The 18127-nt window shown below is 47.1% G+C and overlaps 1 protein-coding gene across 4 annotated transcripts; it reads right to left on the bottom strand.

Annotated features, from left to right (window-relative positions):
• Positions 1-4562: 4562 nt before the first annotated feature.
• On the bottom strand, positions 4563-15316 carry LOC123084855 (uncharacterized). Of its 4 annotated transcripts, none has more exons than XR_006439430.1 (12): positions 14857-15316; positions 13621-13713; positions 13326-13537; positions 7206-7306; positions 6986-7122; positions 6763-6849; positions 6162-6265; positions 6021-6078; positions 5450-5770; positions 5214-5363; positions 5019-5122; positions 4563-4889 (listed from the first exon to the last, which is right to left on the bottom strand). XR_006439430.1 is itself a non-coding variant. In XM_044506388.1 (12 exons), the coding sequence occupies exons 7-12, from the start codon at positions 6057-6059 to the stop codon at positions 4865-4867; spliced, it is 537 nt and encodes a 178-aa protein (XP_044362323.1). In that variant the 5' UTR covers positions 6060-6078; positions 6162-6265; positions 6763-7122; positions 7206-7306; positions 13326-13537; positions 13621-13713; positions 14857-15316; the 3' UTR covers positions 4563-4864. The 4 variants fall into 4 exon arrangements, 3 of the variants coding, with proteins under 3 accessions (XP_044362323.1, XP_044362322.1, XP_044362321.1); XM_044506388.1 differs by having other exon boundaries at positions 5450-5559; positions 5662-5770; positions 6763-7122; XM_044506387.1 differs by lacking the exons at positions 13326-13537; positions 13621-13713; positions 14857-15316 and adding an exon at positions 7964-7991 and having other exon boundaries at positions 6763-7122.
• Between the last annotated feature and the right edge of the window lie 2811 nt (positions 15317-18127).

The raw sequence follows: 18127 nt of genomic DNA, 5'->3' as shown, positions 1-18127 counted from the left end.
GTCTGATCGGAGGGTCTGCGATGGAGGATTGTCTCCGCAGATCGTGAGCTTGTCATGGGCTAAGTTGGTACACCCCTGCAGGGTTAAACTTTCAAGAGTCGTGCCCGCGGTTATGTGGCAGATGGGAATTTGTTAATATCCGGTTGTAGAGAACTTGAACTTGACTTAATTAAAAGACACCAACCGCGTGTGTAACCGTGATGGTCTCTTTCCGATGAGGTTCGGGAAGTGAACACAATAGGGTTATGTTTGAACGTAAGTAGTTCAGGATCACTTCTTGATCGCTTCTACTTTATGACTGTTGCGTAGCTTCTCATCTTACTCTTGTACTCGTATGTTAGCCACCATATTTGCTTAGCGCTTGCTGCAGCTCCACCTCATTACTGTATCCTACCCATAAGCTTAAATAGTCTTGACCTCGTGGGTTTTGAGATTGTTGAGTCCTCGTGACTCACAGATACTACCAAAACAGTTGCAGGTGCTGATGATACCGATGCGGATGATGCTACCGAACTCAAGTGGGAGTTCAACGAGGACCTTGGTCGTTACTATGTTTCTTTTCCTGATGATTAGTAGTGGAGCCCAGTTGGGACGATCGGGGATCTAGCATTTGGGGTTATCTTCTTTTCATTCGGATTTGTCCGTAGTCGGACTATGTGTGTACTTTGGATGATGTATGAATTATATGATCATTGTGTAATGTGGCGATTGTAAGCCAACTCTATTTATCCCTTTCTTGTTCATTACATGGGATTGTGTGAAGATGACCCTTCTTGCAACAAAACCACAATGTGGTTATGCCTCTAAGTCGTGCCTCGACACGTGGGAGATATAGCCGCATCGTGGGCGTTACATATATCCCGAAACAACTTTTCGGTTTTATGAAACTATTTCGCTATTCTCTCTCCAGAACTCCTCCATTGTCTCTGAAACTTTTTTGGCAAATTTCTCTCAGACTCCCTGTCTAGTATTCAGTAGATATATGACCCTTAAGTGTGTGACCCTATAGGTTCGGTGAAGCATAGACATGACCGGAACACTTTCCGATCAATGATCAACATCGGAGCCATGGACACCCATATTGACCCCTATACCCACACGAATGAATATTCAAGTGAACCTCCATTTGTCATGTGCTATTCATGTTGCTTTGTGATATGTTACAAATACCCGAGGTGAGACATGTTGGCATCCCCATGGATCAACAACTTGTCCAGTATGCCAGTTACCTCGTTACCGGTATTGTTCTCTTTTCTCGTTCCCATGTTCCGGCATCCCCGTGATCAAATCACAAAGTGTCTGGCCAGACGATGATGGATACTGTAACACCGAGAGGTCCCAGAGATATCTCTCCATCGTCGGAGGAGCAAATCCCAATCTTGAGCTATCAAGTTACTTGACATACTTTTCCATGAACCCGTAAGCCGCCGTAATAGCCACCCTTTTACGGATGACGTTTAACAAACCCCAAAGTTCATGATGCAAGCATGAAGAAACTCAATACTCTCATGGTCTAAGGAATCATGCAAACGTTAACCATCTCTATGTTATGTACCATTAACTTGTGACGAATGAATCTCATAGCATAACATCAATCCGGGTCGATTCAACACAAATGTTCTCTTAACATTGTGCCCTCAAAATTGCTAGCATAGACATGCCCATGATCAGGAAAACAGAACCATCATGCAACACTTGAGCTAGTCTTAGAGGCTAGACTAGGAATACTTCTTACCGTTTATTATTCCACACGTGCATATGAGTCTTCCTCCGAGCCTCGTGTTATTGCAGACTCGAGAACCATAGCAGTTATAGCATGAAACATAAACATATTATGAACATGGAGATAAATAATAGAATTATTATTGCCTCTGGGGCATGTCTCCTACAGGAGAGGGTTTTACCAACGAAGCCGGTCGCATTCCCGACAAAATAGGAATGATAGCCACTTTTGAGCCATCAAGGCTCTCTTGGTAAAATGCCCCCCTCCCTCATATATGATGGATAATTCTTTGTCTTCATCGAAGCTGGGATCATTATCGCGTTGATACGCCCCGGGCTCGGGCACGGGGCAACTCAGGGTCCTGACCCAGCGCCTCCATCTCTGTTCGGATATATTGGATGATTGATCAGAAGAGAAAAAATGAAACAGCTTGGATGGACAAGGAAATTTAGGAAAACTTACTATATCGGCGAGGTTGTAGTAAGACAGCCCATCTATGAACTTCCGCTTCTCAAATTTCGCCGCCTCTCCCTGGTATAATCCATCCAGGGCTGTCCCAAAGGCCGTCTGATCTTTGAAGCCTTCCCAAATTGATCGGGTGGCATCGTCGGTTCCGTTGTACATACACAACAGGTGCTGACGTTGTCGAAGAGGTTCGACTCTTCGGTTGATCATCGTTGCCATCACATCTATGATAGTGAGGCTGATGCTTGATAAAAGCTTTACTTGAGCCGCTAGGCGAGCCACGTTGGCATCGTCCTCTTGAGTGGCACTCTGTGGCCTCCAGTTGTAACACTTCTTCGGGGGCTCCGAGGAGAATGTTGGGAGCCCAGGCCGGACCGGGTCATGCAGCGGGACATCATCCATATAAAACCATTCAGACACCTAGATGTCGACATCCTCTCGAGGGGTGCATACGGGGTAGTCAGTCCCAGCTATCCGGCAGACCTCAGTCGCGCCCAGTTCGTGTAGCTTTCCGACTCGGGAGCGGGGCATCACGTAGAAATACTTCCTCCACAGCCGGAAGTGCGCCGCACATCCGAGGTGCATTTCACATAGGGCGACGAACCCTGCAATGTGTAAAATTGAGTTGGGGTGAGGTGATGGAGTTGGCTCCCGTAGAATTTGAGTAGGCCACGCAAAAAGGGGTGGATAGGAAACCCCAGGCCATGGAGGAGAAATGGAACAAAACATACACGCTCGTCCCCGTGAGGGATGAGGTGGTTATCAGCATGCACCTGCCCTTCCACGGATATTAGGCCCAGATAAGTGGAAGCAACATCTAAATCCGGCAGGTAGCCTTGGGTGGCAAGTCGCTCCAGCTGAAGGTGTGTAAGGGAGCAGCTCCCCCAGTCACCCTTGAGGGGGTCGTGGGATCGCTTCGAGGAGCCTGCGTCACTCGCCATTTCTGGAAATACTCTCGAGGCTAGACCTTGGGGGAGAAGGGAAAGAATTTGTGCCAGGATGCGAAGAGGGAAGGTCAAGATGCGCTTTGCTGTAACTTTGGACTGTTTACCTGTTAAATAAAGAGGAAAGGGGGTGACGTTTCGGCATCCTACCATAAAGCAGCCTGATTCCCCAGACTGCACGGTGATCGAGGGAAGGGCCCGAAAGCCGCGTGCGGTAGGTTCGAACACTAAGTAAAACTCGTCGAACGACCCAAAGACTTCTAAGCCGAACTCGAAACAATACATGGGAACTCGTCCTCTCAAGCCGAAGACTCCAAAGCCGAAGTCACTCAACCGAAGAGGGGTGTCGTCCTCGGTGACGAAGACCAGTTCGGGGACCACTGACCGTATCCTGGAGTAGGGGGTACCAACCTAGTTGGCCCACGGTCCTTGGCCAAGCTTATGGGCCACCATTTTCAAAAGGAAGGACTCCGAAAGCCTCATACCTCGACGTGATCAAGATGGGATCTGCGGAAGACTTGACGTGTACTTAGAACACAACTTACGATCTTGAGGTAGATCAAGCCTGTACTCGGTACACAACCATTAATACAATCAAAGCAGGGCGTAGGTTATTACCTCTTCGAGAGGGCCTGGACCTGGGTAAATACTGTCTCCTTCATCCCTTGTTACCCATCGATCCGAGATCCACAGCTCGGGGACCCCCTACCCTGTGGTATGTCGGTTTTACCACCGACACGTAGTATCAACTTTGGTAGAACGTCATGCTGGTTCTAGCCGATGGTTTCGTGTTATATAGGTGGGGCGCCAGACCCAATAGCACATATAGAGGAGGAGTACGATCATGAGAAGGATCACTACAACGTGAGGGACAAGGAAGGATTACATCGGGAGGCTAACATGAGAATCCTAGCTTAACAAGATGACTAGGCCGCAACATATAGAGTCCTGGGAATATACATGTTAACACCCTTCCTTAATCACAACGATCATATTATATAGATGGGGCGCCAGACCCAATAGACAGAGGAGTACGACCATGAGAAGGATCGCCACAACGTGAGGGACAAGGAAGGATTACATCGGGAGGCTAACATGAGAATCCTAGCTTAACAAGATGAATAGGCCGCAACATAGAGTTCTAGCAATATACTCCCTCCGTTCCACAATATAAGAGTGTTTTTGACACTACACTAGTGTAAAAAATGCCCCCTCAAAAAAAACTAGTGTAAAAAATGTTCTTATATTATGGGACGGAAGGAGTACATGTTAACACAAAGAGCTCACCCTGCAACATCACCTCAACCAATCCGTACATTCCTACCGTACGTGTTCGGAGGTTAAACTAGTCGTACGTGACGTGAGTACAACCGAGCAACACGCCCAACCAGAACCAATGCGGAACTGATTAATCAATCAATCAATCAAACTTGTAAATCTATCTCACTTGCATATACAGGTATCGAAAACCAGTAAATCAAGGGCTGTACACGTGAGCCCCCATCTCCTTTTCCTATCTCCTTGTGGGACATGCGGAAGAAAGCGTGTTAAGTTGCCTCGAACAGAATTGCATCGAACAAATGCATGGTATTGTTAGTATTTTCTACATCCTACATCGTAAGGTTGTCGACTCTCTCTCTCTCTCTTTCTCAATCTCCAGTATCCATTAGCTCGGCTTTTGAAGCATCTCCTTCTCCACCAGCAATCACTATTCAGTCATGTCATCACAGGTTCACGGGTAAATCCTCTGGTCACTCCTACAAAAGTAAAATACAAAACGAAATTTGTTAAAAGTTCGTAAAGGTCACTTTGAGGACAGTGTGCAAATGACTCCATACTTTGAGGTGCAGAATACAACGAAAAGAAATGGAAATCATTCGACTTACATCTCATGCAGCCTGACTCCATACTTTGAGGACAGTGTGGCAAATGCATTCTCAGAGTGTGTCCAAGTGACACCCAGATCACCATGCCAAGCCCTAGTCAACCCCTGTATCATTGTAATTGACACACAGATCACTACTGCTTTATATGAATTCGAAATGTGAAACTATGCAAGTTATGGTTCATTGCAATATTACCTCCTTGCTGTATACATCACAGCAGCTTATCGTACCGTCGGTATGAGACGCAAGAAGTTGGCCAGACCGATTCCAAGAGAGACAGTTTACACCTGAGGTACCGGTGCTGTACTCATGATAGGGCGTGCGGCTGAATCTCATGTCCCAAACCTGAGGAGAAGCCAAATATCAACTGATCAGAGACTAAATACAGAGTGACTCCCATAATAAGTCACAAAAAATATTTTTTGGCATACCGTCACAGCTGCTGAAGTACCATTGTTTGCGGTTGAAACGGCCAAGTGCATGGGATTATTCCAGCTGAACTCCAGATCTGAGAGGCTCTTGACTTTTGTATTGCCGAATGCTGTCATCAGCTTTGCAGCTCTGAGATCCCAGACCTCTGTGAAATAATTCATGCGATAGGAACACACACACACACACACACACACACACACACAGAGATTACTTGTGGTGCCTTTGCTGCTCGTGGCAGCCAGGGCTGTAGGGTATATCTTATTCCATTTTAGGGATGTCATCTGCACCTTCTCCTCTTTCACTGATCCGAAATCGTTAAGCTGAAAAAAACATAGACAAACCTGTTTACATAACACCAGAGGAACTAAGCATGATATCATCAAAATACCCAACTGGATAACCTCTCAAGACTACCACATTTATGATTATATCCCAACAGCACACTTGCATCTTGTGCCAACCAACAACCAGTTGAATGTTGTTTACTCACTTTAAACTGACTATCAGTCCAGGACTAACTCTAAGAAACTGAACAAGTGATAAGGCAAATAGTTGAATAGATGCTCTCACCTGGAGCAGCAGTAGCAATCCAATACGGATGCAGATCATTGGAAGATAACCCCAAAACCTGCAGTAGTTTCCAATATTTAAGTTGTTCCAACTTCTAGATCGTGTGTACCATTTAGAGCAATTATAAAATAAAACACTCACTGGGCCTTGGAAAATCTTGCACTTCGCAACTAGCTCCATCTCACCCTCCTCGGGATACAGATACAGTTCTGGATCTTTGGAGACAATATCATCTTCTAACCAAGCTGCATTATTTTGCATTAGCATGGTCAGAATTGTGGAATCACCCACTGTTATCTTTTCTATTCCATATAATCAAAAGACCGGATCCCACTATCTTTGGTGATAACGGATAAACAGAGTCAGAGTCAAAATATATACAAAGTACAGGAAAGAAAGTGCCACGTAACATCAGCACCAGCAAAAGCCTAACAGACTCTTGAAGTGTTGTAACCATAGCCTTACCGAAGAAACATCAACAGCGAGTGTTCATACCCAGGGCCGGTCCTGGAGTTTCGGAGGCCCCGGGGCGAACTCAAATGAATGGGCCCAGTGGCGAAATTGGAGGCAAAAAATATAATTCCATGCATTGATAGATTTTTTTTTGCGAAGCTACAATAAACAGTGGTAATTTTCCTTGTCTTGGTAAATAATATATGATAACAATGCCATACTTAAGGTCTGAATCATATATCATAGAAGTTACAGAGCATAAACAAAAAGAAATGACATGCTAACAAACCTCCAAGCCTTCAGTAATCATGAGAAACGGCTCCAGAAACAGTGGTCTCATTCTCAGCAGGTTGTAGTTCTTCAGCACCAGCGCCATCTAATTCCTCAAGATTATCAGTAGATTCATTCCTTACAATATATTTATGCATAGCTCCCTTCTACAATCCAATGGAATTATCTGTTCTTTTCGTCTTTTTTGGACAGCATGTTTGCAAGAAAAGGAGTGAAGGCACCTGAAGGCTGAAGGTTGCAGTAAATCAGTGACAATCCGTGTTCTTCATGCTTCAGCTATCCATCAATCATCAAGGAAACAAGATTACAACAAGTCCAGGTCTTCACGACCAAGTCGGCAGCAACAGATGATGGAACTCTGCCGTAGAAAGAAGATTATAGATTAATGACTATTCACTAGATTAAGATTGAGGGCTGAGAGAAATTCATCTAGATATTTACCTTTGTCCCCTGCTATTCTTTGCCAACGCACCCTATGTGCCAGCATCCGCCGGTGGCAGCTGTCGCAGATTCGCAGTCGCCGGATGCCCCGATCGGCCGATCTGTGGAGGCGAACAGGCGAGAAAACGAACCGGCGTCGGTGTGTAGTCTGACGAGGAACAAAATCGCTCGCCATGTGCATGTGTGCCTTCAGGTTCAGGCCACTCGGCTGTTGGGCTTCTGCCTTCTGTACAAGATGGGCCTTCCTTTCTAGAGGCATTTTCTTATTTGCACCAATTTATCAAGGCCCATATCTATGTATACACTGCAGGTTGCAGCACTAGGTCGGGGCCCCTAGTTTGGCTGGGCCCAGGGCCGTCGCCCCTGCTGCCCTGGCCCAGGGCCGGCTGACGGTGTCCTGGACTAGGGGGTACTCACCACATCGTCTCCCGATCTATTAGATTGGGCCGGGCCCCCCATGGCCGTATATTCATGGGCCAGTTCGGACAGCTGCCGCATACAAGGAAGATTCCACAAAGACTTGGCGATCAAGACAAGGACTTCTCCCCACCGGTGTATTCGGCTAGGACTCTTGTTAACCTAGGCCTCTGGTGCATTATATAAACCAGGGCCAGGCTAGTCGATAGAATAGACAACATACAGAACAACAATCATACCATAGGCTAGCTTCTAGGGTTTAGCCTCTCCGATCTCGTGGTAGATCTACTCTTGTACTACCCATATCATCAATATTAATTAAGCAGGACGTAGGGTTTTACCTCCATCAAGAGGGCCCGAACCTGGGTAAAACTTCGTGTCCCTTGCCTCCTGTTACCATCCAGCCTAGACGCACAGTTCGGGACCCCCTACCCGAGATCCGCCGGTTTTGACACCGACATTGGTGCTTTCATTGAGAGTTCCACTGTGTGATCGACAAAAGGATCGATGGCTCGCCTGCAGATCAACTGCGACTTCGGCGTCTTCGTCACCAGTTCGACTGGTCACCTTGGTTCGACCAAGAATTGCGCCCCGTGTTCGGATCACCATGTTCGGACGAGGGCCTTCATCAAACATCAACTCCGATCTCTATCAAGATCACGGAGGAATCATCTATGGAGCTCGGGGGCTCAACGTCAACATTGCCCTCAAGCGACCGTGCTGTTTTTTTTTGGACAGCGAACTCGTATCTGCCGCCACCACCTCCTTGAGTATCGCTTTGACGATCGCTTTGGTGGAATTGTGCGGAATTGAGTCTATAACAACCCTGGAAAATTTCGTCGAGTTCCGATGGAGGAATCTCTGGCAATCCACGATATACCGGAGCCCTGTCAAATCTGGATGGGAATTTGGATGAGTTTAGGGCGTGGTGTCCAGCTTCTAGCTCGGACGTCCTTTGGAAGATCCAACCGTTGATCGGTTGCGGAATTCCTATATCTACCACCTCTCAAAATTTCAGCTCGATCCGACCGTCCAAACTCCGGGAACCTTCCGATTAGTGCATCACTTTTCGGATCTGTTTTCTGCACGAAAACGAATCCGACCCGAGTTCATCTTTTTTATGAACGGGATTTCGGACATCCCTTTTGAAGGAAGTTTTGTATGGGGTATTGTGTTTTGTTCCCGAACACATCCCACTAACTTTAAGATCTTTCGAACATGATCTTCAACATCATGCTGGTGTCAAACCAGTCCGGCAATATTACTCCACGGCTGCCGACCTGCGCTAGACACGTCGTCACTTTTAGCCGAGCTCAACTTCTTCGGATCATCATCTCGGCAAGCCGAACAAGAGTCCGGCATCGCGAAGGATAAATCATCATCAACATCGCCGCCTCACGGATTACACGGAGCGGGCATACCGGCATCGCCGCACGGTCGCTTCATCAAGCCGGCATCGACCACGTCACGACCTGCATCGACAGGGCCGCACTATTGCTTCTTCAAGCTGGTGTCCATCATGCCGACCTACTTCGACTCATCGGCTGACGTCGAGGCTTCGACATCTCGGCTGGACCGGGGGCTTCGCCATCTCTTCATCAACCTACTCCGGACACTTCGGCGTCACTAGCCGACCAGCTCCGTCACATTAGCTGGGCCGAGGGCTTTGCCTCGGCAAGTCAACCTTTACCAGCATTGCCATGCCATCGTTTTATCGCCCATCAGGCAATGGGTGTGCGGAGCGAGTCCCAATTTTGGGAATCACCTTCCTTCGGATTGCTATAACAAATAAACCAGGTGCTATTAATCCCAATATTTTTTGCTTGTTTGGGTTCATTTTTCTTAAGGAATTATTACTCTGGTTTGTCCATGATATGTACACAGGTCTATCAAATGGTGACCGCATCAACGACGGTCGCGTGGTGGTTCGATCAGTTTCCGTACATAGTCCGGCGAACGTCGCATCCGGAGCTCGGACCGACCTGTGAATTCAGGCTTTGCCACGCCTTTACTACATCACGCCGATGCCCTGCATCGACATTGACTTCGGCGCCAGGCCATATTTCTTCTATTTCTCACTTTGCATAAATTATTTATTATGCAACATTTTTTTAATTATCATTATTACTATTATCTCCGGTTTGCACTATTTTTGTGCACAGGAAAATGATCCGGGGACTTCGGCGTCACTCTGCCGGTCTGCATTGACCGTGCTATGTCACCACTTCGGCGTGTCGAGCTCTCCGCTCCGCCACCTCGGGACCAGCTTGGGGGATGGAACCTTGCCCCGCATCAAGCTCGGACCGCGTCATCAATACCGAACACATTAACCAGCTAAGTCGCTTTCATGCTCAAAGCATTAATTTCTAACTTGTGTTCGGTTCGACCAAGCATTATACTTTTTTGGAAAAAAGTTGCTTGTAAAAAATTTCCCTGTCCAAACTTTATTTGTGACGCATAAATTTAAATACCCAATTCATTTGGGGGCTTCCTTCATGAAGCTTTTCCACTTGCATATGATTATACTTGTACGGCTTCGTTCCTTGTTCGTGTATTACGCCACAATATGCACCATATTGACTTAAGCGATTTGCAAGCTGGGTTGCCTCGCTCCTGTGTTTACCCCTACGTTCCCGATTGTTCGGCTAGGGAGTAAAGGGAGCACCTCTGCGATTGTCACGATCGGGTCGCCCGAGCCGGACCTCAGACTGGGTGAAGCCGAAAGCTAGCGCTCTTATAGTTTTCAATGATGGTCGGCACACAACGGAACTCATGAGTACAAAAAATCTATTGCACAAGTCTCATAATAACAATGAGCACCGAAGAAAGGTATCGGTGGGGGTACTATTTTCTTCGAAGATGCTTCTTACACTTCACGGTAATATAGCATAAGTTCCCTGAGCGCGCTTTGTCTGTTACAGCCTTATGGCCTGATTGCCTGGTTATTGGAAACACCGTCGATATTCTCGACCGATGGAGTACATAACACTTTTCGGTCCTTGACCGAAGAGGGAGAAGCTGACGGTCGGTTAAGACGCGTTTAAAGTTCGGTTGAACATAGATATGATATAAGTACTTCGGTACATGCAATCATTCTTCTACCCAAGTCACTTGGGGGCTCTTAAGTTTATTTGAGCCGTTTTATAATAAGTGTTCTTCTTCTTAGTCGTTGCAAAGTTTTATTATTATTATTTATCACTCCTTTTTTCGACACGAGTGTGCGGTCACTAGCCGGGGAGCCTAATTTCTCTCTCAAAGCCGCTAGAGTTTAGTTTGCTAAACTGGCCTGATGAGAAGTACTCCGCCCTCGGGATAGGAGGTTGAAGCCGTAGGCTGACCCGCTCGAAGTCTTGAGATAGGATGTATCATGTTAAAGCACGACAGAAGCACTTCTTTTTCTAAGACCAACTTTCGGATTGGCACCGAACACTTGATATTGTTCGGACGTCATGTTTTTACTGACGTTTCTTGGTTTTCCAAGCTTTTTGGCACTTTTAAACTATTTGTGCTTTTCCAGCATTAGTCTCGCAGTGCAACGCCGGACACCTTTAGGGATTCGGCAAAAACATTCTCAGATATTGCTATATATGCATCGGTTTCGAATTGTGTCTTCGGTCAATAGTTGGGTTGCCCGGCTCCTGCACTTGCTTCCTACGTTCCGTTTTGTTCGGCTAGGCGTGCAAAGGGAGAACCACTGCGATTGTGCTTCCAGCTCACATGGTTAAGCACCTCAGTGGAGAAAGCCGAAAACTGACTTTCACAATAAGCGTAAACTGGTCAGCGATCCGATGACTATGTTAAATGATGGGCCGTTCATAACATTGGCCGAAGTGTTTACGGCTTGACCCCAACTGTCGCCGAACACTACCGGGGCTATTAACTGGCCTCCCAAACTAAATCCTCAATATTTTGCTCTTACATTAGAGCTGAGGTTTAATGATCATGCTTAGCATGACAACCCAAAGAAAGGAACCGATAGCGGGACTATTTTCTTTGGAAGACATTTCTTCTGTTAAACAGTAATATAACTCTCTGCGTACCTTTGTTTATAAAACCGTATGGCCAGATTGCCTTGTTTGTTGTAAATCTTTGCCCTCATAAAGGCTTTATAAAGTAGGACAAACACTCCTCGGCTACTGGCCGAGGAGGTGGAAGCCGATGGTCGGTCAACAAAGTTTTGTACAATGCGGATCCGAGCATTAATGACGTAAAGTACTTGGATACATAGAGTCATTACACATAATTTGTGATTTTACTATGGATATTGATCCTTAGTTCGGCCACCTGTGCCCGCATTAAGGCTCGGGGGCTACTGGGCTTCGGGCTTATTATTTACAAATATTAAAGGGGCACATTGATCCCCTGATCTGGTGTTGCCACCCGACCAGTGTCTCGGGGGCTACTGCATTGCTTGTCCAATGCAGAAAATTTTATGTGCAATATAGTTTTCGAGGAGATTTTGATCCTTAGGTTGGTCGGCCGCACCCAACCTGAATCTCGAGGACTGAGCACGACGCTTTTAGTGTCCCGAAGTATTCTGCCGAGCTTGGACTTGATCCTCAGGCCGATTTTGCAAATCAACCTGAGTCTCAACGGCTACTGGGATCAGCGGTCTTACGTCATCCTTCAGGTGCATCTCGGGTTTTAGACCGATACACACCTTGAGGGCTACTGGCTATATATCTCGGCAGAGAATAAATTGCACCAATAAAAAATATTCACAAAAATCGGCCTACATTCGGGGTGGTGCACCACCTCGGAAGCAGCCCGGCATAAAGCTCAGGCGCTAGTGGCTGGCTCCATAGAGGGCATTTCCGGCATTAAGCTCGGCTAAACTCCTTCAAACCTCTTTGAACCAAGGTGATTTACGACACCTCGGATATAGTCCGGCGTTGGAGCTCAGATACAGTCCGGCGTTGGAGCTCGGATATACAGTCCGGCGTTGGAGCTCGGATACATAGTCCGGCGTTGGAGCTCGGATACATTCCGGCGTTAGAGCTGGGAAGCGGTCCGGCGTTGGTGCTCGGTTGCAAAAGATACCTTGAATACAGTCCGGCGTTGGAGCTCGGACGCAAGAGGACGCTGCCGCCCGGGAACAACTTCAAACCGAGGTGTGGCATAAAAATAACAAGGCATTGGTAAAGGCCGGAAACTTAAAGGGGCTCCTCGGATACCCGACGTGTAAACTCGTCAAATGCATTTCGGCGATCCTCAAGATCGAAGATAAAGAAGATTTGTTGAACCAGTTTTCAAGACCGACGACCGAAGATGAAGAACAGTTCGGAAGAATCGAGGAGCGTCCCTAACTTGAAGACCGGTTCAGGGGGCTACTGACGGTGTCCTGGACTAGGGGGTACTCACCACGTCGTCTCCCGATCTATTAGATTGGGCCGGGGCCCCCCATGGCCGTATACTCATGGGCCAGTTCGGACAGCTGCCGCATACAAGGAAGATTCCACAAAGACTTGGCGATCAAGACAAGGACTTCTCCCCGCCGGTGTATTCGGCTAGGACTCTTGTTAACCTAGGCCTCTGGTGCATTATATAAACCAGGGCCAGGCTAGTCGATAGAATAGACAACATACAGAACAACAATCATACCATAGGCTAGCTTCTAGGGTTTAGCCTCTTCGATCTCGTGGTAGATCTATTCTTGTACTACCCATATCATCAATATTAATCAAGCAGGACGTAGGGTTTTACCTCCATCAAGAGGGCCCGAACCTGGGTAAAACTTCATGTCCCTTGCCTCCTGTTACCATCCGGCCTAGACGCACAGTTCGGGACCCCCTACCCGAGATCCGCCGGTTTTGACACCGACACCGGCCCTCTTCATACCTCTCGAGTCGTGATCGTAATACAATGCCCATTTCATTTCTCTTACTTTGGCATGCATATCTGCAACTGTTGCGGGGCTGCAACACAATAGAGAAGTACCGATAAAGAATAAACTAATGGTGTTGGGAATAAATACACATGGCACTGAAAACACACGTACATTTGTGCTTCCAGAGTAAGCGCATTTTTAGGATCGTCGTCCAACCTCCATACAGCCTTAGGCTTCTCTGGAACTCCCTCACCCAAATCCCAGCTGCACAAGTAGCAAATGGCACTAGGTAAGACAGATTCAAATTTTATATCAGGATATCAACAAAAAAAGTGCAAGCTGAAATATGCAAATGATATCAACAACCAAAGTTCCCTAGTCTGAATACGACGACCTTACAACCAGCCTGAACCAAGTAGACCAACTAAACTAAACTACATAAGTAGCAACGACCAGGAGGCCACACAAACTACACTGAAAAAAGACTAACACAAGGGGCTGTTTGGTTAATTGCCCTGAGAAGCCCTGACAAAATATTGGACATTGATCCAGCATGGGTGTTCATTTCGATGGGGACCAAATAATTGGTGCGCTCATGGCTCAGCGGCAGCTCTAGTTCAGTTTTTAGCCAACTTTTTGGCAGGTCGTGGGTGGGGAAATCGAGCGCCAATTATTTGGCGAGCCAACGATTGGCATGGCCACATCAAACAGCCCCTAAAGCTTATTGAACCAGAACTCAGCATCAGCCCCTAAAGCTTCCTGAACCAGAACTCAGCATCAGCCCCTAAAGCTTATTGAACCAGAACTCAGCATCAGCCCCTAAAGCTTCCTGAACCAGAACTCAGCATCAGCCCCTAAAGCTTCCTGAACCAGAACTCATCATCAGCCTTGAGCTGGTGGACGACCTGCAGAATCCAGTGATATGTGACCAGTAAAATGGTAATAAGGCCCATATTGATTTTCTGTTTCATGCTCCTTTTCATGTGTGTCTCCTATGCGGCTGTATATGAAGATATGCTTATTTGAGTAAATGTTGACACTGCATTTGTATGCTATAGAGTAAGTACCCGCACCATAGTGTCTAGTATCATACAAACTTAAGAAGGCAGTTCATGGATTATGTATGTTAGTTCCATATAGCTACCCGCCGATATTGTTTTTATTCTGAATGTGAAGGACTTAAGTAGTACTACATGCGCTAGTCGAAACATCAGTGCTTAAGTCTGCTGTATAAACGGCCTTCCACAGAATCAACCTTAGGAACAAAACTAAGAATGTTGGGACCCTAGCAACAGTGTGTTTCACCTTGATGATTGCTTGAATTTCTGAACAGAATATCCTAATGGAAGATAAGAGGGGAATCAAATCACAAGAGGGGGGGGGGGGGGGGGGGGGGGGGGGGGGTACCGCAGCGCGGGTTTAGGGTCCCATATGCGCACTGTGCCGTCCTCGAATCCACCGGCGAGGAGGCCGGCCTGGTATAGCACCTCATCTGGGAGCGCGAAGTCAGGCTGGTAACCCGTCGGTGTCGTGGACCACGCCAGCCTGCGCAGGCCTGGAGCTCCGAGCACGCAGTCCACCTTCAGCGGACCTCCGAGGTGGTGCTCGCCGTTGGGCCGAAGAAGGCGCAGTACGTCCACCCGCGACGCCCGTCTCCCGGCGTCACCGCGGCCCTGCGCCGCCATCCCGACGGCGAGCAGATGCTGGCCCGGGCAGAGCGCGAACGGCGCCGCCGTCTGGCAACCCGCCGCGACGAGCTCCATCCGCGGCGGTGGCGGCGGAGGCGGAGGGGAGGAGGGGGGCGGGTGGCGCGCGGCGGTGGAGGTGGAGGTGGAGGGGAGGAGGGGGGCGAGAGGCGGTGGCCGTGGGCGGGGAGGGAGGGTATTGAATTTGGGGGCGGGCGGGGGATTTTTGGGGGAGGATCTTTCCGTTACGCTCGGCGTCCGCTTCCGTTGTGGGCACGGCAGCTGGAAATAACCGTGAGCCAGCGCGCGCGCTCGGCCCGGTGCGGTGAAATCCCGTGACGCCGAGGACTCGCGGGGAGAAAATTATATCTACAGTAACTGAACTTGACTTTAGGTTCACTTTGATCACTATATTCACGAAATCGCACGTTACGGTCAGCGGGCTCGCTGAACCGGGTCACTATACGGTAACCCATACCGTCTCAGCTCGTATCGGCCCGATTTGACCAGAAACCCGCTTTGACTCGCCAGTTGGACATGACACGTCGACAAAACTTAAAGAAGCGAGCAGCGACCGAGCTATTTTGCATTCCTCCCTCCCCCTGTTTGGTCGAGCACGCTTCACCTTTTCATCGACGCCTCCGAGGCAGAGGAGAGGAGAAAGGAAAGGGGAAGCGATGGCGGTGCTGATCGGCTAGGGTTTCGTCGCCGCCGGCGGAGGCATCCACCGACGGAGCGACGGCGGCCAGAGGGTTCGTCGACGACTTGAACCATGGCGCCTCGTCGCCGAGCAGAAGGAGACCCACCACCTGTGTATGGTAAGCCCCTGTTTTCTCCCTGAACCTCTGTAAAACCCCCCCCTTTTCTCTCTGAATCTAATCGATTTGAGGTCGATTAGGTGGTTGCACGCTCTTATTTGCCTTCAGATTTTGATGTTACTGCTAGGGTTTCCGTTCTAATATGGATTTTAGGCAGTTAATCTAGGGTTTTATGTAAATCTGCAGATGAAATTGACTACTTATCAAACTTCAGTCTTTGCATCAATTTTGGTGGCTATTTCCTTGGAGTTGGTAAAAATCGTGCATTTGTCAATGGAGAAAACATGTGGTATGATTATGTGGAGGGGGATACACTTACTGTCGAGAAGTTAGAAGATCTGGTAGAAGAATTGGGCTATGAAGTGAAGGGGAGATTGCAAATGTATTACTGCATGTCTGATAAACCAATGACTGAAGGTGGTCTTGTGAAGATCACTTGCAATGACAACTGTCTTAACATGAGGGCACATGTAACATTTGGGCACTAGTTTTTGCAAATGTATCTTGATCATGATGAGAGTTTCAGGCAGTTTGACTGGGATGATGTGATAGAGTTTCCCGTAGCAGACCTGCTTACTATTGTTAGTCCTATCAAACCAATTCAGATCATTAAGGAGGAAGCACTAGAGAAGCATAAGCAGAAGATTAAGCAGGATTTATTGGACAGGAAAATTAAGGAGGAAGCAGTGGAAAAAACGTAGTGTAAGTTTGTCACTCATGTCACCATTACAGATGATGCAGACCTAGCAGAAGAAGAAGCTGCAGAACAAGCTGCAGAAGAAGCACTTGCAGAGCAAGCAACAGAAGGAACAAATTCTGCAGAAGAAGCAGTTGCAGAGCAAGCAGTACAACAGAATTATGCACAAGAAGTTGCAGAAGAAGCAGTTGCAGAGCAAGCAGCAAAAGAAGCAGCTGCAAATGAGGAGGAAGATGTGGAGCAGAGTGAAGAGGATGGCTCTGTTGCATATGACAGTCAAGGGTCGGTTTCTGATGCTGAAGTAAATGGGAGTGAACAAGGATCAGACTATGTTGATGAGATTGTAGATAGTGATTATAATGTCAGTGATTTAGATGATGATCTTAAAGAGGAGACAGTGGAGGAGCCTACTGATGTTCATATTAGAGCAAAGCCAGACCCCGTACAAGGATCAGATGAAGAAGACCTTGAGCTCCCAGATTCTGATGATGAACCAAGTGCAAAGTACAAATTTAAAAGCTTTAAGAAGGAAGATTTGCATGATCCACAATTCAAAATTGGACAAGTTTTCCAGTCACCAGAAATGTTTAGAAAAGCAGTGAGAGAATATGCTTGCAAAAATAGATTTGAGATCAAATTGCCAGTAAATGACAGGAAAAGAATTTCAGCAAAATGTCAGTCGCACTGCCCCTGGAACATTTGGTGTAGTTATGATAGCAGAACAAACTGCATGGTCATCAAGAGTTACAATGATGAACACAAATGTTCTAAGAAGTGGAAAGTAAAGGCATTTACTACTAGATATCTTGCAGAAAAGTACTTGGAGTACTTCAGGGCAGATCAAGGAATGAATTTGAGAAATTTTGGGAGGTTAGTGCAAAAGGACTGGAATATGGCAGCTTCTTGTAGTAAACTAAGCAGAGCAAGGAGATATGCATTGAAGATAATCCATGGAGATGAGGAGGCACAGTACAACATGCTTTGGGATTATGCAAATAAAGTTAGAAGATCCAACCCTGACAGCACATTTTTCATTCAATTGGACAATGAATCAAGGTTCAACAGATGCTACTTCAGTTTTGATGCATGTAAAAGAGGATTCCTTGCAGGGTGTAGACCCATAATTTGTTTTGATGGATGTCATTTGAAAACTAAGTATGGAGGTGTGCTTCTGTTTGCAGTTGGCATGGATCCTAATGATTGTATCTATCCTGTGGCACACTGCATTGTAGATGTTGAAGATACTAACACTTGGAGCTGGTTTATGAGAACACTGAAACAGGATCTTGGGATTCAGAACACCTCAGCATGGACTGTCATGTCTGATAAGCAAAAGGTAAAGATATGTACATAGTTACTTACATACTGGCATGTCTGATATCCACTTACTTACTGACTGACTTACAAAACTTGCAGGGCCTAATAAATGTTGTAGAGCAGCATTTTCATGACTGAGAACACAGATTCTGTGTCAGGCA

The sequence above is a fragment of the Triticum aestivum genome, chromosome 4A, assembly GCF_018294505.1.
Source record: "Triticum aestivum cultivar Chinese Spring chromosome 4A, IWGSC CS RefSeq v2.1, whole genome shotgun sequence".
Taxonomy (NCBI): domain Eukaryota; kingdom Viridiplantae; phylum Streptophyta; class Magnoliopsida; order Poales; family Poaceae; genus Triticum; species Triticum aestivum.
The sequence above is the reverse complement of the archived record's forward strand: the minus strand, read 5'-3'. Positions and strand labels throughout refer to the sequence as shown.